A 22,493-nucleotide genomic window follows, 5' to 3' on the forward strand; every position below is an offset into this window, starting at 1 on the left:
ACTTTAGGTTTTCCCTTTGCAGTCACTGGAATTGGCTACGATCAGGTGGGAGGCACAGATGTTGAACACAGGACTTCCAGCGACCACACTGACCACACCGACCACACCTATGTTTCAGCTACATTCACCAAAGGAGAACGGACGCTATTGTCCATTGCAGACAACAGCTCATCCTCTGACCTGAGGGAGAGTTCGACCTTTGCTGTTAAGATCTCAAACTCTTCACATTTAGATTCTTCTTCCTCTTCTCAGGCTCAGACTGAAAGAAGTCACGTCTCATCCCACGAAGGGGAATCTGCTCAGCCTTCCACTGAGTCACTGGTTCTGCGCACAACCAACCTTCTGTCCTACACAGCCACTGTTAGTGAACCACGGAACACGCTGGTTCCTCTGGACGCTTATGCTAAACCTGACCCATCACCCTCTTCGTCAGGGCTGCCTGGACTCCAGCCCTCCGTGTCACAGTCCTACCACGCATTCCCATCAGCCTTGACAGCAGCCAGGGCCTCCTCTCATCCACAGCAGTCCACACCTGATGCGCCCACACGTGTGTCTTCCTTACCAGCCTCTTCACCAGTATCCCTGACAGCATCCACCCCTTCTTCGCCGTCTGTCTCACAAACAGTCCTTCCACCTACATCTTCTACCCTGGTCCTGCCTAGGGCCAGGGATGCTCCTGTGACTTCAGTTCAGATGTCGACAGTGGCATCGTCCATGGAAGTGCTCCCCAGTAGTCAAACAGCAGAGCCTAAGAACCAGAGCAGCCCATACCTCGAGAAAATCATTACGGAATCAAAGCCACCACACCTGGAGGCTCTGCCCATGGAGGCCACGGAAGCTGTCACAGTGAGGTCTACTCTGGGGCTCCCCTTGGCCCCGGCCTTAACAGAGGCCTCCAATGAACAAACCCTTCCAGCCACAAGCACCAGTTTAGCCCAAACGTCTCCAGCTGTGGCAGCCACCACTCTCCAGGCCTCTCATCCCCCAGTGCCCAGCCCCAGCCCCACATCAAGCACAGCAGCTCAGATGGGTGGCCACACAGCAGTACAGACGGTGGTTGGAAAACAGTTCCTACCAACCAGTCCCGAAATTCTTGTGGTACAAGTCTCAACTGAAGGTGCTGTCACCACAGAGAGGAGCCAGGTTCTCATAGATGCTACCACCAGATCAGTCCCCGTAACCATCGCCCCCACATCAGCAAAAGAATTGACCACAGAGCTTGGCCTTACAGAAGAGTATAGCCCAGCTTCATATTTCCTGAGAACATCTCCCCAGACCACACACGTTTCTACGGTAGAAGTGGTGACTCCTAAGTTGACCACCTCCGCCACTCAGAGCCACACCCAGTCACCCGCAGGACCGCCATCTCCAGCCTCAGGTAGAACAGGTCACACAAGCACACAGTTGCTCTGGGCTTGGGTTCACACTGACGTGTGGTGGTGGCTTGTATCTGTTTTGTGAGCTTAAATGCTTTCGGTTGAAGCACTTAAAACAGAAAAGAATCTCATAGTGGCAGTTTTCTCACCCCTAAGTAACATAATGCTTCCTGAAGGAAGAGGAAAAAATGCCGCCTGCCATGTGTACTGTAGCTTGTGATGTCCCCGTCACTGCAAGAACTTTTCGGGCATGCCTTTATCGCTAACAAGGCCAAGTGGGGTAGTGATGTGGGATTGAAGGGTGGAAAAACTGGAGTCAAGAATCTCAAGGTGGCCTGAAACAGAGAGAGAGTAGGTGCCTGCTCCCAGGTCAGAGCCCGGAGCCGCTGAGTTAGTCAGCCGGCTCCCCGGGCACCAGGGAAACTTACCTTGATCCAGGGAAGCCCAGGCTCCTTGGCCTCCCTAAGATTATGATGCTGGCTGGTAAATGCAGGTAAGGGAAGGTGTTCCATGAGAGAACGATGAACTGACCTTTTCCCATAGTGACCATGTGACCAGGGCTCTTGACCTTGCACGTGAGGTTACACATCTTTATATGCATGTTGAAGTTGCTGGGACAAGGGAAATAAAGCCCTCCACGTGCTTCTTTATCACTTAAGAAAAGGGAGAAGGAAATAGTATGTTGTCTTCTTTGATGTCATGGTCAAAACTGTACATTTGGCTTGTCCAGACCCAGGAAAGGAAAACTGGTATTGGCAAAGGGGTGACAGGGAGACTGAAGGAAAGAGGGAAAAAGAGATACTTTGTAGTGGCTGGAGCGGGGAGCTCAGTTGGAGGCAGAGTTCCAATTAGGCAGCCATCACCCGTCTGGGGGCTGGAGAGCCATAGACCAGGCCCACAGCATCCCTGCAGAGCCCTGATGCATCAGTGCCCTCTGGGTGCGAGTGGTCTGAGCACTGCCGGGAAATGGGAGGCAACTTCTGGCAAATTTGGGGTCCCAGCTTCAGGACTCACAGCCTTCATATCCAGAAGGCAAATACATTCCAATACCTGGTGGAATATAATTCACAAGTCTCCGTTAAAGCCGATTATAGCCATTGCAGTGGTAGCTATAGGCGAGTATTAGGAGCATCCTTACTGGAGGTGTTAAGTCTTTTGTGACTGTCTGTGGGTGCAGCGTTGGGATATATAGGTGCTATGCTTACACAGGTGACCTTAGGTATATTTAAGTAGTGATGAAGGACAGGGACACCATTCAAATTTAGCCCATTTGTCTTCAGGGTTCCTCTTTTGGAGTTAGGACTCTTGACTTACACCTTCTTTTTCTCATTCTGCCACTGATTTTTCTCCTTGGAGATGATTTTTTTTAATGTTGTGGGTTTTGGCTTTTCTAAGTGTGAGTCAGAAACCTTTATTAGGCAGGTATTATAATAACCACAGCATGATAATGCCGGTTATACAGACCAAAACAGGGAGTTGCAGTCACTGCCCCTGGGAGCCAGGAGTCCAGGGTGACAGTGGAGCCTGTGCATAGTTAGGGCCGGGATGATCAGATGGGCTCATTGTCACACCGCTAAAGAGGGGGCTTCGAAGTGCTACCTCCAGTCATTGTTCTGAATGACTGCACGGTATATGGAGGTCCAGTTACATTTTGAGATTTGGAAAGAAGAAAACTTGGAGCAGGGAGGATAGTTGATCACGAACCACTTCCCCCTTAATGTGTGTCTTAAATTCATACTGATTCAAGTAGAATTTGTTACATATCACAAGGCAATGTAATCCTCATTCCCGAGCTGAGGGACCTATAAGGATCTGGATTTGAACCAGTTCTTGTGTTCGGAGATCCAACTGTCTAACACGTGTGTGTGTGTACACAAGCCAGTGCCGTATCCAGTCCCAATGCATCTCTTCTGCACCTCTAGAGACCTATTCTATTTTAGTAGTGTGGCCTTTCAGGGCAAGTAAACAGAAATAAGCAAGAATCAAATATTAGCTGGAAGGATTAAATATTTGCCTAGAGCTGCCTTTCCCTTTCCTGTATAATTAACTGCTTTATTCCTGAAATGTGTTTTCAGTTAACAGCTGTGCCACTAACCCTTGTCTTCACGATGGGAAATGCATCATGGACTCCACCAGCCGTGGGTACCGATGTCTGTGCTCACCTTCCTGGCAAGGGGATGACTGCAGTGTGGGTAAGAGGAAACGTAACCTGCCATGGTCTACAGTACAGTATCACATTGAGATGGGCGGTAAACTCCTTCTTCCTCCAAAATGTAGGGAGTAAGATCTTTAATACCCTGCTCACTTGGAAGTTAGAATGCGTACATGCTGTCTGCAGAGTAATGTCAGACTGTGACATTGACAGGCCTTCAAGACCTGGCTCCCTTCTGTGGGTCCCCTACACTCTGGCCACACGAGACCACTTGGCCATCCCCAAAACCCACCGCCTCCTTACCCACCCCCTTTCCTGCTCCTGGCCTTCACTGTGCTGGTGCCTCAGCCTAGAATCTTCCCCACCCACATCTGCTATTAAAATCCCTCCGGTCTTAGTCCAGATGTTATTTGAAACAGTACTTAATTCTCCCTTCCATCCAAATCGCTGCTTTCTCTGTGCTTTCAAATCTTGCCCTGTATTTGTAGTTACCTGTATCCTTGCCTGCCCCCATCCTCAGTAGACTGGTAGTTTCTTGAGAACAAGGGTCATGTCCACTAGTCTCGGGGCCCTACCAACCCTGGTGCCATTTGGCCCTTAGCAAGTGCCCCTTTTACTAAATTATGGCTTTGCCATCTGCTGCCGATTCAGCGTGGCCTTGTGTTCTCTCCTTGCAGACGTGAATGAGTGCCTCTCGAACCCCTGCCCACCCCTGGCCGTGTGCAACAATACTCAGGGATCCTTCACCTGCAGATGCCCAGTAGGGTATCAGCTGGAAAAAGGGATATGCAATTTGGGTAAGAGAATTCATCTATCTTGGAATTTTGTCTGTGTCACAATGTATTTTGCAAAATAACATTTACTGGTTTTCTCTTTAATCAAAATCAATATTTGTCCAAGGTGTAAATTTAAGGAATACAGAAGGAGTAAAAGACGCTGCCTATTATTCTACCACTCAGAGATATAGCACCTTATTTGCAATCTTTTTTAGTGTATTTTTCATATAGTGGAAGTCATGTGGTATTTGTACAAACTCTATATCTTAAACATTTTCTCAGGTTATTAAAAATACTATACAAACTGTGTAGTGACTGCATAAATATACCATCATTTACGCATAACATTATTTGTTCAACCATCCCATCCCACAGGAAGAAAAAATATTAAAAGGATATTATTATTTTTTTTATTTAATTATATTATTTTTTGAGGAGGTAGTTAGGTTTGCTTATTTATTTATTTTTTAGAGGAGGTACTGGAGATTGAACCCAGGACACATGCAGCTAAGCATGCGCTCTGCCGCTTGAGCTGTACCTTCCCCCTTCAAAAGGATGTTCTAACCAATGAGTTAAAAAAAAACATTTTAGAGAGAGAAAAAAGAAAATAAAAACCCTGATTATCCTATCACATTCACACACTGTTTTTATTTTTAAAAATGATCTTCAATAAAACCAGAAGGAAAAACAGTCTTCATGTTCTTGTCCACAGGCTGATACATTTTTACAAAGCTCTTGCCATCATTGTACCGTGCAGTTTGTTATGTTTTGTTCCCTGATTTAATAGATTCATGAAGCTGGTTGGTTTTAGATATAATCTCCATTTTACAGGTTGAAAAGCAAAAAGCAAACCAAATGAAAACCAAGGCTTTGACAGGGTGCTCAATGGCCCAGCTTATACAGCTGCTTGGCGAGAGGCCAGGTTTGCGGCCCGCCGTTTCTCCATCACATAGTGACGTGTTCTTCAGAGGAGCTTTCTAGCACACAGGGTATATTCCCTGTGCCTGGTGTGTCAAGGTGCTGAGTTCAGTGCAGAACTTGAGGAAGAAATTAGAAATGAGGAATGCAGAGTTATCTAAGCTGGTTAAGGGAGCTGGTGGGTACAGTAACTCAATTTGGAATCACCTAAAATTGCCCAGTGTGATACTTAACACAGAAAAAGTGCTTGGTGAATATTTTTTTGAAAGAACTAGTGTCTGTGTCCTTTGCAAGTGTTATTTGCATGACTCCCTATTGCCCATAGGCTGAGGGGAATCATCAGAATTTTTAAGAAGCTGGTGTCAAATGACAAAACTAACTAAAGCAATTTGGTAATGAGTCTGATGTCCTTTATTCAAGGGAAAACACTCCATGGGCCAGGGGAGTACAACTCTCACAACCAGTGGAGCCCTCTCCCTGAGCACCTTTGGGCAAGAGCAAGTTTTATAGAGTGGAGAGGCAGCAACGCAGGAACAGGGCATGATTAGCTGGGGTTGCATCTCGGACCTTGTTTAGAAAGATGGAGGAACAGGAGAGAGGTATAAAGCCCAGAGCTGGCTTCGCTGCTGGGGATTGGCTGACCAAGTGGAGCATCTACAGGACCGTGAGGGTTCAGTTGGCTTTCAGGACACCCCAGGCAGGACGGTGCCATCTGGGGCCTAGAGATGTATTTCTACGGTTGGTACCCTAGCAAAGTAGTGGTAGAATTTTGAAAATTGTTTCAAATACAAGGATCAAATTTAAGAGAGGAAGATTTGGGAATATATACATCAGTCAAAGTCAAGAAGTCTTCATACTCTAATAGTTAATTGCATTTAGTTACACCCTGTAAGGAATAAGCCAGGAGTTTTCCGTTTAAGAATGGAGACAATGGAAATGATTTTATTTGGAAGCAATGTGAAAAGTACACTTGCCCAGGAACCCAAGTGCCAGGCTTCCGGCTCCAGGGCCAGCGCCTACAGCACCTGGGCCCCCAAGCCTCGGTTTCCTCCTGTGTGAAATCAGATTACCACCTTCTCTGCTTCCCACTCAGGATTATTGTGAAGATCAAATAAAATCCTGGATTTGGGCAAGCTTGGGAAATGGTAGGGTTCTCACCTCTAGGACCAGAACTGAAAGCAGTGAAAACGATAAACTACTCTGATTGCAAAGTAATAATTATGGATCTTCAAAAAAAATCATTTAGATAACCTGTGTAATTCAGCAGTTTAAAATTGCCTTAAAGCCTGATGATGTAACTGCAGCATGAGGATGTGACTATGCGTGGGAGAGGGCAGGGCTGGGAGGGCACCGTGGTGTCTTATTTATATTCACACTGAGCGCAGGGGCCACATTCACTGTCCTGATTCAGAAGAGATCTGTGTACTTGACGTTTACAACATGTATGTTCTGCACAGGGAGTCTGGGTACAGACCTGGACCTGTGAGATGTGAGGCCAAACGCGTAGGGGGCTGTTCTGGAAGCCTGTGTGTGGAGTGTCCCACAGGCACCATGGATCAGGAGGAGAGCCGTTTATTGTGTTAACAATCATCTTTCCCTTTGCAAGTCATTTAGCTTCATTGTTCATAAACATCAGAGGAACATGCAAATTAGAGCATGCTGAAATGCTTTCATTTGGCCAAGAATATTTTCAAAGAGCTCCCTGCTGCTCAGAAAGAGTCCTGAGCAGCTGGCTTCACTGAACTGTAGAACAAGCAAAAAGATGTTAAATAAGGATTAAGGGCTTTAGACAGTAAGTATAAGATGTTAAATGTTTTCCCTGGCTCATTTGTGGGTCTTTTTCTTAATTCAGCCAGGCTTTCTATGAAAGAGCAGCTTCATTGGTTTCTGTGTTTGGGTTGGTTTTTTTTTCCTTGTCTAGAGGGAAAGATAAGAATTTAACCTAAAGGAAGATAAGACCCAGATATAAAGCAGGCTTTCCTAATTTTTGATTTCCTGCCCATTTGTAAGTTCCATTCCCCTCAGGCCCAATCAGCATAAACTGATATTAACTAGAATTTTATTTTATGATTGAAATGGGCCTCAAAAATGGGGCTACTTTCTTTCATGTCTGAACCCAACAGTATCTTGAATATGGGTTGTCTTCATCATATGGCTTGTTATTGTGGAGTCTGGCAGCCCCCTGGAGTGGGGGCCCCCTACAGATGTTTGGCACCTTTCTCTGTAGCCCCTTGGTGGTCCTTAGAATATCAGATTCCTCGGGGGGCTGAGGGTATAGGGGGGAAGGAAGAACTTAGAAGATGGACACACGTGATGTTAAATGTTAATCTTGACCCTTGGGAGCTGGATGATTTGTGGAGGAACCTGGCTTCTAGAAGCCTCCTTTGTCAATGACAGAGCAGGCATTTCCTCTGAGCAAGAAGAATGGAGGTTAGATGGGACGCAGCCTTAATGAGAAGGGGAACCCAGAGCACGCCCTTGAAAGTGAGGACTCGCTCTCTTGCTAAAAGAACTAGACAGCAAGCGCTGTCCTCCATCTGAAGCTTTCTAGGGGCCAATGAGCATTTGTCTTTCTAGCCCCACATTTCCCTCTCCTTCTCCTGGGAGTACATTCTTTAGGCCAGCTCAGCTCTCTTTTCTGTCACAGCTTCACTGGACATCTGAGGCATGGGAGGCCATGGGAGAGAGGTCAGGCACTCTCCCAGAGCCCTTGCACATACACAGAAGGCTCCTTGGAGCCTCTCCCGCAAAGGGTGCTTGATCGGAGCCTTCAGCTCAGCTCACTGGGTGCTCACTTTGCTGGAGGAGCCCGGAGGTGGTCTCCACCCTCAAGAAGAAGGAAGTGCCAGGAGGGGGAGGAAAGCTGAGTGCCCCAGAGATTTACACTCAGCCTTGCGTAGGTCGACCTTGTGAGGTCTAACAGGTTGTTTTTGTTTTCAGTTAGGACCTTCGTGACAGAGTTTAAAATAAAGAGAACGTTTCTTAATACCACCGTGGAAAAACATTCAGACCTCCGTGAAGTTGAAAATGAGATCACCAAAACGGTAGGTTTTCCTGAAACGCATCTTCCTGCTAGTCCTTTGTTTTCTAGAAAAGATTATTCAGAACTGGGAACCTTTCCTGGGAATCAGCTGTATCTCCTGGGCTGTTCATTTCTATTATATTTGGAAGGTGAGCTTTATGGTAAAATTAAAGGACTCTCAGAAATAGAAGGGAGGTGCTGAGAACTAGTGGTCCTGGTAGAAGCGTTTCTTCAAATGTGTCCTCCTGTGCAGCCTTATCAGTGCCCTGGCATTCCTTTTCCATGTACGGACTCACAGTCACAGCCATTTAGATGACAGGCACCAGTAAGAGCTGCTGGTAAAGAGGAAAGACCCAGAAAATCCTACTGTCCCATCGGCTGTTGACATACTGTGTAATTTTTCTGTCTGTGTTTTGGAACTTGGAGAGAAGGATGCTTTCTTCTTAAGGGAATGCCAGAGGTGTAACAGTTAATCCTATTATCCAGGGTTGAGAATTCACTGAATAGATAATCTAGGGGCCTTTGATTCTTCTTCTTTGCCTCCTTGTCTACTTTTTGTCAGTGGGTAAAAAGAAAGAAAGAAAGAAAAAGAATGGAGAGGAAGAAAGAAGCAGTGGAAATGAAGCTTAGAGAGTAAACTTTGCCTCCCAGCTGCTACCTGAGTCTAAGATTTGGTACTCAGAAAATTGAAATTTGTCATTAAAATAAGTGTTAGAGATTAATTGGTTTGTGATTTTAATTTTACTTGTTCTTTATGGGCAAGAATTAGTATATTAGCCAAAACCTATGGGATTTTATAGGAACATGGATTTTATTTGTGTAAAACTTAGATTCCAATTCTGTTTCTGTATCTGCTGAGCATCTACTCTGTGATAGGCACTTTGCCAGATGCCTCACTCCTGTAAGAGGTAGGGCCAACATCTTTACAGATGGAAAACTGGGAGCTCTCTGGAAGTGGTGACATTGCCTGAGTTCACACAGAGCAGGTGCAAAGTTAGGGAACAGTGCACTAGACCACCCTCACTTCTGACACACATTGCGAGTTTGGGGATCCCCAAGAAACCCTCAGTTTTGATAATGCACTAGAAGGACTCGCAGATCTCACTGAGAGCTGTTATTCTCGTGGTTAGGGTTTATTACAGTGAAAAGATCCAGGTTACAATCAGCCAAGGAACGAGATGTATCAGGCAGAGTCCAGGAGGGCGGCAAATTCAGTGCTTCCCGTAGTCCACTCCCCATGGGGTCACAGGCAGTGTTAACTCCTCTCAGCTACGATGTGTATGATATTCATGGAGTATTGTTAACCAGAGAGGTCATCTGAGCCGTGGTGTCTAGAGCCAAAATGTAGACATAGTCAACTGCCCATATGGTTGACCTCAGTCTCCAGCTCCTCTGGCTGTAACCCAAAACCCCCACCATCAGTCACACTGTTAGACTATCTGGAGTGGCCCAGGGCCTCCAGGTAAACAAAGGCAGGACATTCCAAAGGCTTAGAGACGCCTCCCAGGAGCCAAGGGCCAGACCTCTCTTTGTGCAAGGTCGGATTCTTTACTATATGGCAGGGTTTTATGTCTACATCTGGTGTTCTTGGCACTCCATCACAACTGCCTCTTAGTCGTCCTGTAGGTCAGTATTTCCTTCTAAGATAGTAAAGGGGCTGAGACCCTCCTGCAGAAGTACAGTCCTCCCTGTTACACGGTGCCAGTGACTTATTGGTTCATTTTTGCCCAGTAGCAACATGTAATTTATTAGTGATGTGATACCTCCACCCTCAAGAAGTTCTGAAGATTTAGGCTGTGACTCAAGTGGCCTTTCCTGAGATGCCATTCTGTTGTGTAATGTATCATTTTTGGAAAAATGTTTAATAATAATAATAAATCATTGCCTTATAAATGTAAAGCAATGTCATACAAAGCCAAAACGGCATGACAGCATCCCATGTTTGAAGGGTGAGATGTGTCTGACACACTTGCTTTGTAGACAGGTGGGTTGCATTGGTCAAGGTATTGAGACCCTCTGCTGCATAAAAGGAATCCACAGCCCCTACCGTGTGTGTGTGTGTGTGTGTGTGTGTGTGTGTGTGTGTGTTTGTGTGTGTGTGGCGGGATAGGGGAGGGGGAAGCAGGCATGGGACTTCATGCCACAGAGGGATTTTCTGCTCTTTCCAAGGGCACAAGGCAAACACAGGGAGAGTTGCTCTTAATTTGCTCTCAACAAAAGGGATCTTGACCCATGTAATGTAATTTCCCATGGAGAGCCTTTTTGAAGAGGACCTATCTTTGAGTTAGGTCAACTCATTGTAGATTATGAGGGGTCTGTGTAGGGCCTGCCAGACCTGGGGTGGCTGAAAGGAACCCAGCCTTTTCAGTGAGGCTTGTTCACTATGCAAAGTCCAAATAAACAGTTGCCTCTGAGGTTTTTGAAACCCTAGGTCTTAGAAGAGATCTGCTCCTTTGAAGATGTTTTGCATCCAAGGGTGCTATTCTGAACATCATTTCCTGCCAAGATTTCCCCCACTGATTTACTATCTGCCTCCCTCCCTTTGTACTCATGGAACAACAGAGTAAGAGCAGAAAGTCATTTCAGAAAGGAACGAAAAAAAGGATACCAATCCTGTGTAAAGCTGCCTGCTGATAACTTGATGGCTGGAAAATGCCTATTTTATCCTGAAAATAGGAAATTGGTTCTAGGTTCAAGGCTTTTGTCTGACTCCCAGTTAACGACAAACCTATTCTTCCTTTCAGTTAAATATGTGTTTTTCAACATTGCCTGGTTACACCCGATCCACAGCTCATGCTTCTAGGTAAGTAACAGGGTTACATTTGTTTGTGAATCAGTCCATAGAAAGGGGAGGATATTCTAGCATGGGTGATAGCAGCCAAACTGGGCCCTGTTTGGGCTGAGCCATAGAGTAATCCAGGGCCAAGTTCCCTGGACCTTCATGCTCTCCCCAGACCCTCACTGGAGAATGCAGAGGATGTTCATTTTCCAAAAGCCCTGGGGCCCACACATCATTTTAGGACAATTAAAACCTGCATACTTTGCCTGTAGGGAGTTCAGTGTGGTGGTGATGTCACTGCAAGCCACCTTTTCCCTGGCCTCCAATGTGACGCTGTTTGACCTGGTCGACGGGATGCAGAGATGTGTCAACTCCTGCAGGTCCTCTGCTGAGCTCTGCCAGCTCTTGGGGTCTCAGAGGCGGCTCTTCAGAGGTAAGAGAGAGGCCCTCTGGGAGGACCCACCCATACAGTTAGGCACAGACCTAGGATGTAGAAATGTAAGACATTCCGGGCTCAGGCCCAGGAAAGCACATCACAGAGACAGCCTGTCTTTGAAATGGGCGTTAAGAATTGGCCTTTGTGTGTGTGCACCTTTGTATGCTCATGCACGGACGGACACACACACACACACACACACACACAGTCCTGCACACATAGCCTTGAGGTCCACCGGTCCTTGGCATGCTGTTTCTGTTTCTTCTATGAAAGCATCAGTATCGGAAGTGGAAATCACTCTTCTTTCCCTTGAAAGTTTCCTGCTCTCTCTGGGGAGACAGAAGTTCACACAGAGAATGTACATGCTTGTCAGTGACCCCAAACCTTCATCATGATATACCATTAGGTTAAAAAAAAAAAAAAGGAAAAAAGCATGTGCAGTATCATCCATCCTTTTGCATGTTTATTTGCAAATCCTAAATGCACAGAAACAAGACTCAAAGATTATAGGCCAGATGGCTCACAGTGCCTTTCGTGATTTCTCTTTTCTGGTTCTTGCCCTGTTTTATTGAAAGCCGCTACAGTGCATCTAGTGGGAAGCAGAGGAAGAAAGGGATTTGAGACAATTTTGGAAGGCAAATTTGGGTCTTGGAAGGGAGGTTTTGCCTCTGGGATGGGAAAACTCTGCTGGAATCAGAAGTGCTTCCTCATGCAGGGGGGCTGGCCCCTGCTGCAGCTCATAAGTGGTCAGAGCTGGCTCTGCTTGGCTCATTTTACTACACTCAGGACTCGGGAAGGATGTGGAATCTGCGGGAACCTCCCCATCTGGTGCCCAGATGCTGTACCTAAGTTGTAGGTAGCAGGCTTGGTCCTCTGTCTGCTGGACTTCCAGGTCGTTTCCGGGCCCGGGCTTTGTAAGAGCTGGTCCCAAGAACGCTCCTTGTGCGCTGTGCATGACAGAGCTTGCAGCTGGGAGTTAGCCTTTCACACTGGGATAAATGCTAGCACTTTGGCTTATTTAAGGGCTAGTTGTTCCCTTGGGAAATAAACAACAAACTAAACTTTCTGGAGTTGAAGTTGCCATCATTCAGTTTCTTCGGGGAATTAGCTAAATAGTTCCATGCCCCTTTATACTGTGTGCTAACCTTTGAGACAGGAGATCTTTGGTTTTACTTTCCTTCTCTTGCCAGTGATTCAAGGGTCCCAGTTTTTCCTCTCCAGAAAGTAGGAAGGGGACCTTTCAATTCACTAAACACGTATGGAGTGCATCCTGTGTGATCAGCATTCTATCAAGTTACTTTTTTGTCCCCAGTAAACACATTTCATGTCTTGCAAATCAAATGGCCAGGTATTTGGTTGTGTAAGAGCCTGCCCAGGCAGCCCTGCCCACTCTCTGACCCCCATTCTTCTGACTGCCTCGATGCAGCTTGTGGAAAAGCTCTTGTCTTCCTTGCTTCCTTGCTGAGGTCCCATTCTTGTTTTTTGGTTTTTTGTTTGTTTGTTTGTTTGTTTAGAAGACTTTTTTCTAGGGCAGTGTTAGGTTCACACCAAAATTAAGAGGAAGGTACAGAGATTTCCCACATATCCCCTGCCCCGACACGTGCTGGTCTGCATTCTTTGCGTCTTCTTTCTGAGCCCCTGAGAACAAAAGACAGCCAGGCATCTTGGCTGAAAACAGTCTCACTTCTCTGTTTTCCCTACCAGGGCTTCTCCAGGTTTGCCAACACACCCCACTTGGTCTCCCACTCTCCTTTTTGAGTGCTGAAGAGGCGTGCTGGCCGAGCTGGGTGTCAGGTGCTGACATCTGGGTGTTGCTGACATCTGGGTGTTGCCAACATCAGGGATGCCCTGGGCTACTCCGCACACAGCCATTGGAAGGGAGGGCTTTTCCCCTTCAATTCACAAAATATCTACTTTCTCACCTTTCAGAGAACTGCAGCTCTCATCTCTCCAGAGGTTTAGAGCCCTTGGAAATCCCCCAGGGAGTGTCCCAGCTTTAGATTTACATAAATTCTCATTGTCTGCTGGGCGGATGTTTTGCCCAGGAAAGACCATGGGAACGGTGGATGCAGAAAAATCACATCACTGGGTTTCAAATGAAAAGGGCATTTACGTGGCTCTGTTTGATGGACTGATGACAGAATGCTCTTTAAAAATTTCTAGGATGGCCACCCCTCTGTCGCAGATGCAGGGCCAGCTTTCCTTCCTTCATGTGGATCTTCTTCTGTGCAGGGAAGGGTTGCTTCAGCCCGGCGAGGCTAGCAGTATGTGCTAGCTAGCAGGCAGGGACCGTGGGCCCGGTGGAGGGAAACATGAGACTGGCTTCCAGAAAATATCTAATCAGGCCAGGCAACTCAGGCTGGCTGCCGGACAAGCTAGCACGGGTCTGGGCAGCCTTTTGTGCTGGAGGTATTTCTTTATATTAATGCTTCAAAAAGTTGAGACGGGGGACTGTAGCCACTGAGTACCTCTCTGTGCCAGCTTCACAGTGTTTGCCTGGTGAGAGTTTCCATTTTTCATTTTTCTCCCTTAAATACAAACCTTTCACAATAAACAAAGGAAATTCTATCACAGACACAAATAGGGTTCTGATTTAGCATGCCAACTTCCACTGATAAAGACAGGAAATTCAGCACTGAAAGCTAAAGTGTGTCCTAAACTAACCTCCCTGTGACCAAGCCACCCATAAGCCCCATGCTCTTGGGACACAGAAAAGGAGGTGTGGAGGCTGGGGCCCCTGGGTGGGTGAGAACCTGCCAGGGTGGGGGTAGTTTTGCTGTTAAAAACTGGCCCCTGGTTTCTGAATAGACTGGTGTTTTCCTTAAGGTGGGGAGAAGGAGCCCACAGCTCACTGCCCAGGGTACATGGCTCTCTCCTCTTGGACTCGCTCGTGCCTGCCGAAAACAATGGCAGTTTTTTGGGTTTTTTTTTTTAAGACAGCCTTTGAACACATTTTTGTTGAGCACCTTCTTGTATGACAGACACTGATCCAGGTGCTGGTGGCACATTAGAGGACGACAGAGGTCTCACTTTGCCCTGTGCATGGTGTGAATAAGTTACTGCCCACTATCCAGCTGGCTTCATACTTCTGTTCTGTTGTCTGTATACCCAAATGGCGTGCGTTTTTTGTCCAGACCTACCTTAGATGCTAAAATGCACCCTCATTGTGTCCACTATATACAACCTCAGAGAGGGCCACATGCGCAACAATGAACGCTTTTTGTTAATGCCAAAGGCTTCTTTGTCACTCATGGAATGATCATGGCCCCCATGCCCAGGGCCAGACAAAGCCAGGTGGATATCTGTACCGTAAGAACGAAGGCTCTAAAGTGAAGGAGGCAGAGCCTGAAAGATTGAGCTTCCTCTCTGCCACCTCTGCCTCTCAGTGGTGGCCCGATGACCAATGGTCCAACGCCACCTTCAGCCCCTGTGTGTGGACCAGTCTCCACAAGGTACTAAACACCCAGAGACGGACAAGCCCCAGGATGCCATCAGTGTTGTGGGGGGCATACAGTAACGTTACATGCCACACTACACCTCTCCTTGGAATAAGTCTGTTAGGCAGCGAGCTACCTTCCATGGAGGGGTGCTGCATCCCTTTTGGCCAGGCAGAACCCGAGCCAGGACACACCTCAGCTGAGCCAGGTCTTCCTAACCGAGCATGGTCATGCTTTCTGGGTTTGTGCCGATTCTCCCCTGCGGTACTTGAGTGTGAAGGCACAGAGGACGCTGCCCATCGAGGTTCATGTTTGCAAGGGACAGTGGAGTTGGGGACAGCACCCCATTTCTTCTGGGTTTGGTTTCTGACGTGTGGCATGCTGTGTGAACTTCCAGTAACAGGCCGGGGGGCCGACTCCGGGGAGGAATAGCAGAGGGCCGTGCAGAGGGGACCTCAGAGAGGACCGTCGCACCATGCAGGAAAGCTGCTCTCCGAGCCTCTTGATATAGGAAGTTTGCGCGTCTTAATGTTTGAAGTGGAGGAGATTTTGTTTTGTTTCACTGTCTTGTTTTTCCATTCTAGCGGGCAGCTTGTGCAAGCGAAAGACTCCAGAATGTGACAAAGAGACCTCCATCTGCACCGATCTGGACGGGGTTGCCCTGTGCCAGTGCAAGTCTGGCTACTTCCAGTTCAACAAGATGGATCACTCCTGCCGAGGTACCTGCAGGGTCTGGGGTCCTGTGGCCCGGGGGACGCGGAGGTGCTTTTCTCTGCCCGGGGCGCTTTCTCTGCTCTAGGTGTGACTGTTCTAGTCTGGGGCTAACCGGGTCTGGTTATTTTGCTCCCAGCAGGATTGAATACATTATTTCCTTGGAATAATAGCATTATCTCTGACTGGTGCACACTGGCCTGGCCAACCAGATTCAAAGGGAAAGAACAGAGAATGGAATGCTTGGGATGGCAAGTCCTTGTCCTCTTTCTTTCTTTCTTTCTTTCTTTCTTTCTTTCTTTCTTTCTTTCTTTCTTTCTTTCTTTCTTTCTTTCTTTCCTTCTTTCCTTCTTTCCTTCTTTCCTTCTTTCCTTCTTTCCTTCTTTCTTTCTTTCTTTCTCCCATCTTTTTTCTTTCTACTTACAGGAAGTTAGAAAAATTATTGTTTTAATTCCCAAAGTTTTATTCTTTTGTCCACTAATCTTCTAAAATGAAAATACCAGCATGGAGTCAGGGCTGAACCGTCTAGCAGCAGCTGGCCGCTCGGACACCTGAGTCAGAGCCCTTCTCTGCCTCGTCCTGTCTCATCTCGGGCAAGTCACTTCGCCTCCCTGAGCCTGAGTTTCCTCTTCTGTGAAATGGGTGCGGTGATATGTCATTGGACATTCTAAGAACCCGAGAGGGCAGTGGTTACGCAGGTACTTCCTAAGCCATTGACACTTGCTCTTGTGTTTTACTCAGGTTGCTGTTAAAGCAATGACTTCTGGTTTTAAAGAATCCTAACTCTGCTAACCTCTTAAATGAGGATTAAATTTATTCAGTTTGAGATGAAGGCTGCTCAGTGAGTGCACTGCAAGAATACTGCTTTAAAATAAAGTGAATTCAAGCCCAGGGCACTGGGTACCCTGACTTACGAAACACTGCTGCAATCTGGGATCACAGGAAAACTAGCAACATAAAGGCATCATGCAGCTTTAAGCCTCACATCACTTGAGAACCTGTATGGCCCAGTTTTCCTGCTCAGTCAACGCCTGCTGGTGACAGATGTCCTGGAATCTGAGTAAAAACCACGTCCTGGGGAGAGGTGACACGCCACATATTTGTCAGGACTTCCTGTTAGAGGAGGACTTGTTCTGTTAGGAGAGGATAAAAATACATCTCAGGGCAGTACTCTCCTCCTGAGCTTTGAAAGCCCGCAGGCCTGGGACGGGTGTGAAGCGGAGGGCGACTCGCTGGGGCAGCGGCCCTGCTGCGTGAGGCTCACAGCGCTCCTCAGCACCCGGTCCTTCTGTCGCTTTGATGCAGAGACGATACTTCTGAGTTTCTTCTCTTCTGGTTTGATGCAAAGTGTTCCTCGCCCATCTTAGAATCTGGGGCGTTGAGCCCCTGCACATGGGCCATCCGTGTGTGCTGGGGGCCTCCGCACTCTCGGGTGGCCTCACTAGCGGCCTTGCCCCTCTGCAGCCAGCTGGCCTGAGCCGCTTCCCTCTCTTTCCAAGTTAGCGATTTCATAACCGCCGCTTACAGATTAGCATTAGCACAGATTACCAGGTGCAGTGAGTGACACAGGCGCCGGCAGCCTTAGTTAAGCAATGACCTGAGAAGCAGCATAAGGAAACCATGGTTGCCTTTTGGGCTTGTGGCTGTGGCCCTCCTCAGCCCCGTTTCTGCAGCATCCTGTTGGTTAGATTTTCCTCTCTGGCCTAGAGCTCTGATGAATGGATCCCCTAGCTGCTTGGGCCACAGCCCTGTCGGCTGGGTTCTGGGGGGTTACAGTGACATCTTCTGGCCATTGGTGCTCGAGCACAAGGGTAGTTAAAAGGACACTTCAAATCCTGGGGTCAGTTCCCCGTATAAATGGAGAAACAGAGGAGAGGGGCCTGTGGGTATGTTTTTTAAATCTCTGCAATTCACAGCTATCCAGTAGCAAGTGCGTATTACTCTTTGTTGTGCACACACACACAGACACTTCTTTGTGTCTCATATAAAGTGTCTTTACCAGACTTTCAAAGCGTCATATAAAGTTAAAATAGGAGTCCCTCCCATAGGCACCTTAGCTCCCCTCCATCGTGCAGGCATTCTGATGAAGCCCAGCCATCTGTTTGCTGGTCTTCCTCTCTGAGTGCACTGCATACGCCTTGGAGGCCTGTCTCTAGAGTATGTTTGTGCGTTGTGGGGTGCCACAGACATCTGTGGGAGGAACAAATGGATGATGGCCAGCAAATATGACAGGACAAGATTGGCAGGTCTTGATTTGGTTTCCTGCAAGAGAAGAAAAGAGCCTCGGAAGACTCCACCACCTACTGATTTTACTTAAAAGGCCCAAAGGCTTGGATTTGCCTGTATTCCATATCATTAGGGGAAGCCCACTGTTCGCGTGTATGCTGGCCGTTGCCACCTCATTTCATCTTCAGTGCTCCATGGGTCAGGATCCCTCTAGGGTGTGGAGATGAGGATCTGGTCCTAAGGCGCACTGGGGTGCCCTGTGGCAAGTTTTCCCTCCAAGAGCCCCTGGAGCAGTGCCAGGCCCACCCTCAGTCTTTGATGAATGACTGACCGAGCTCATCTGAGATGAAGAAATAGCATTATACCAGGAAGTCAGGCCACTTCTGAAGCTACGTGCAAACAGCCCCACACATCAGCTCGCAGGCAGGACAACAGATGGACCTTACATCTGGCTGGATGACAGCCCCGGGGTGGAAAGCTTCCACCCAGCAGATGAGGGATGGGTGGGTAGAGCTGATGTAAAAACATTTCCGGGAAGAAGTGTTCAGAATAGAACAGACCGATGTGATGTCAGCCTGCCTCAGTGCTGAGATGGGTGGGGGTGAGTCCCCGGGATGCCAGCAGTCCCGGGGTAGCCGCCTTGCAGGCAGGGCTCTGGGTCAACCAGGGTCGGCTCCTCCCTCTCCCACGACCTGGCCATAGCACCGGGACTGGTGGGGCTCGGTGCTTTCCCTGCCAGGGAGGCAGCAGTGCTCAGCTGGTTCCTCAGACAAGGCCCCACCTGAGTGAGGCCAGCAGAGAACTCACAGGTCTCAAAAGATTTGGGAGAGGGGCCACCTTCCTCCTTCCCGAAATGGAATGTGATTATACTCTACCTTGTTGCAAAAAAGATTCAAAGCACCTAATGAAAATTCACTGTAACAAAATGAGATTTAATTTGAAAGGTAAATCAGGTTGAAGGAAGAATAAAACGACTGCTTTATTGAGGCTGGAAGGAAAGTGAATATGCAGAAAAATAGACCGTAAGTTCCCATGTGTTTGCTAAAGATAGACCTCTTGCTCAAGTTCTGAGCTTCCCAGCCACTGAAGCAGAGAGAATCGTGATTTTGAAATCAAGTGGGGACCATAAACTAGAGTTGTTCAGGACCATCCCCATCCTTGCAGGGCCTGGGACCCGGGAATAGTTTCTCTGGTGCGGCCTCATCACAAAGGTCCTGGTGGCACTGTGGCAGTGTGGTCTGTGATGGCCCGCCAGAAATACCACAGGGACTCCCCAGGGCTGCCGCTAATAATAGATGCCCTTAATGAAGAGAACGTAGCTCAGGAAAAGTGACTCCGTGGAGCCAGCACTGTGCAGTCCCGGTTCACAGCTCTAATGATCTGCCGTGAGAGACTTACAGATTATTTAGAACAGAATTTTCCAAACCATTCCACAAAACTCCAGCAATATGTTGATAGTCTGTGACAACAAAATAGATGCTAGAGACACCTGGTGTCTAACCTTAAAAAACAGAAGGAAGATATGTATTGTACAACACGGGAATATAGCCAGTATTTGTAGTAACTGTAAATGAAGTGTTACCTTTAAAAATTGTATAAAAACTAAATTTTTTTTTAAACCAAAAAAAAAAAAAATAGAAGGAAGAACAATGTTAAGCACATCTATGTAGTTAATATTATAACGCACCAACCCTTAACAGAGGATGCGGGCAGGCTGGGAGCCATCTCCCACTCTAGCCCGCAGGGCGTGCAGCCCCTGGGCCACGTGTGCTGCTGGCCTCTCGTGGCGCCGTCAGCATGTGTGGTGTCTGTCCAGGGATCGCTGTTCTATGCTAGGTGCCGTTTCTCACCTGTGATCGTGTATGCATCCTATATCATACATTAGTCATGAATCAAATTTCTATCATTCCTTGCAGCAGTGAATTTGTCTGTGAGGCCATTTTGTGTTGTCCGCTCTCATCCAGGCGTGCGTTACAGCTCATGGTGTGCTGTCAGCTTATTGTAGTGTTGAAAACCGTCCATGATCAGATAAACTCAGGAACTGCTGATGCAGGGGAATGGCTGGCCCACAGGCCTTTAGGGAAGCAGTGGTCCATGAGCAGCACTGCCAGAGGGCTCCGAGCTGTAGTCTTGAGTGACATAAGATTAGGGCTCATCTAGGCAAGTCCACAGTCACCTGCACAGACTGCAGGGTGAGCGTTCTCTTATGAAAACTGGGCACCCCCCCACCCTAGGACCATGGCTCTGAAGATGTTACAGCTCTCACTTCCTCAAGGAAGGGGGCTGGTGGAGCCAACAGCAGTTAAAGATTTGACTTATGTTAGAGAAGGTGGAGCATTTATCTTGTGTTGACGGAAGGATGTTACACAGGGGCCACAGAGCTTCCACAAAGAATTGTACTTGTTGGATAATAGTTACAACTGCAGACATTTCGTCAGTGGTTGCTGTGTGCCAGGTGCTGTGCTAAGTCATAGGCCTTATTCCTTAATCTTCTCCAGGGAACTATGAAGTAGATATTATTATCATCACCTCCACCATCATCATCATCCTTTTTTTATAGATGGGAAACTGAGAGCCACTAGGAGGTTAAGAAATGTTTTGGATAAAGCTAAGCTTTGAGCTGGCAGCAGTATTTGGGCCAGGTGGGAGATGATTCTAGAGCTAGTTGCAGCCTTCTGACTAGAATCTTCTTGAGGATGTTAGGGTGGTTGGTGTTTATTGACTGTCAGTTTGGGCCTAGGGAAGTCAGACACACTCATAGCTTTTCCTTTTCTCTTTCAGCGTGTGAAGATGGATACAGGCTTGAAAATGAAACCTGTATGAGGTAGGCTCTGTGCTCATTTCTTCCGATGAATTTGTTCCAAACCTTATTTAGACATTACTTAGGGAAATTGCCTCACCTATTTCTTTTGATAATCGAAACTAATTCTTGTTCTTTTTCTCTGTCGACTTGCAGTTGCCCGTTCGGCCTTGGTGGTCTCAACTGTGGGAACCGTAAGTGTGCAGAGTCTCAAGCTCCGTGTGGGCAGGGCGGGCACAGCTGTGGGCATGCAGGGTGGCTGTCCCCTCCCCTCGCCCTCAGCTTCAGTCCGCCGTCTTCTCCGCTCCCGTGCCAGGAGGAAAGCCAAGAGCTCTCTCCAGGGGCTGGAGGTCCTGGGGGAGATAAACCCGTGCCAGGAGGAAAGCCAAGAGCTCTCTCCAGGGGCTGGAGGTCCTGGGGGAGATAAACCCGTTCCGCAGTAGCCTGACGGGTGGAGTGTTAATCAGTACATTAGGCGTGGGGGCGGGGGGGGGGGACCACGCCCGAGGAGAAGAGAAGAACCTCCTGAGTGCTTCCTGGGGAGACTTTGACTGGCAGGTGAGGAGGGAGGAGGAATCCAGGCAGAGGGAACCACCTCAACAAAGGTCTTGGGGCAGCCTGGGCCTGAGGTTACCAGGGACAGTGTATAAGTGAGCGTGGCTGAGGACAGAAAGAGGCTGGCGGAGAGTAGGGGATCAAGTCGGCAGAGGTTGTGGGGGCCAAACTGTTGGGGTTTTGATGTCAACCTGAGAGTTTAGACTCTAATCAGTAGCCACCGTGGAACTAGCAAGTCCTTCCTTAGAGCGGGAGAGCAGTTTGATCAAGAAAATCAGGTCAAGCTGCAGTGAGGACAGACTGGATGCAGGAGAACCTGGGGCCCTTTAGACGAGCATCGCTACAGCGGGGTCTGGGCTGGACATAGACGGGGGTCCGCTGCTCCTAGCTGACGTTTACGCTCCTGAAGTACAGAGTGGCGGTGACTGTGCACAGGCCACATTTCACACTTGATTCAGTTCTTTAGGAAAAGTAGTTGGGATTCACTTAAGATCACTTTCACTGACATTCTCTTATATTGAGACCTAAGGAATTGAAGTCGCCCTCAAAATTGCTGAAAGAAGTTCTGGGATAAAGGACATAACAGGAATAATAACACTCGATACTTTATTTTAGGATAGCTTTGTCACTCATTCTGTAGACGAATGTGCCAACAGCCCATATTCTTAGTTTACTAGACCACGAGTAGGCATGATTTTATTTAACAGGAGATGCTCCTCTCACCCCACTACTCAGAAATCCCAAGGGTTTTACATGCTCTTATGCCAGAAACTGGGGGAGAAGGCTAGATAGATATTTCTCATTATGACACAATATCACAGGTGTCCTCGGTTTATTAGGAGCATGAGTGAGACCAGGTGATGAGCGTGGAGAAGTGGTCAGCGCGGGGGTGAGCCGGGGAGCAGGAGGTGAGAGATCCTATCAGCAAGTCCACTTACAGAATGAGCCAGTACCTCTAACCTGCTTTACTCAGACAGCTCCCTGATAAACAGCAAGTTCATACTGTATAGCACAGGGAACTATATTCAATATCTCGTAGTAACTTATGGTGAAAAAGAATATGAAAACAAATATATATATATGTTCACGTATGATTGAAGCATTATGCTGTACACCAGAAACTGACACATAGTAAACTGACTACACTTCAGTAAAAATATATATATACATTAAAAAAAAAAAAAACAGCTCCCTGAATAGGTTTTACTAGAAAATGCTGCGTATTTCTCAGTGAATGGAAGAAGGCAAACTGATATAGGGAAAAGCCCTAAAAAGGGTTGAAGGGGAGTGAGCTGCAGGGCATTG

General features: G+C 47.5%; 1 protein-coding gene across 2 annotated transcripts in view; it reads left to right on the top strand.

The window, feature by feature from the left end:
- The window catches only part of HEG1 (heart development protein with EGF like domains 1), an 82,698-nt gene that overhangs the window by 39,488 nt on the left and 20,717 nt on the right, over window positions 1–22,493 (top strand). For both annotated transcript variants that reach the window (XM_064494406.1, XM_031463130.2), the window contains exons 7-15: window positions 23–1,378; window positions 3,452–3,568; window positions 4,206–4,325; window positions 8,163–8,266; window positions 10,989–11,047; window positions 11,296–11,456; window positions 15,481–15,615; window positions 20,615–20,657; window positions 20,790–20,827. In XM_064494406.1, coding sequence (XP_064350476.1) covers window positions 23–1,378; window positions 3,452–3,568; window positions 4,206–4,325; window positions 8,163–8,266; window positions 10,989–11,047; window positions 11,296–11,456; window positions 15,481–15,615; window positions 20,615–20,657; window positions 20,790–20,827 — 2,133 coding nt within the window. The remainder of the gene's footprint in view (window positions 1–22; window positions 1,379–3,451; window positions 3,569–4,205; window positions 4,326–8,162; window positions 8,267–10,988; window positions 11,048–11,295; window positions 11,457–15,480; window positions 15,616–20,614; window positions 20,658–20,789; window positions 20,828–22,493) is intronic.

The sequence above is a fragment of the Camelus dromedarius genome, chromosome 2 (assembly GCF_036321535.1).
Source record: "Camelus dromedarius isolate mCamDro1 chromosome 2, mCamDro1.pat, whole genome shotgun sequence".
Lineage (NCBI taxonomy): Eukaryota > Metazoa > Chordata > Mammalia > Artiodactyla > Camelidae > Camelus > Camelus dromedarius.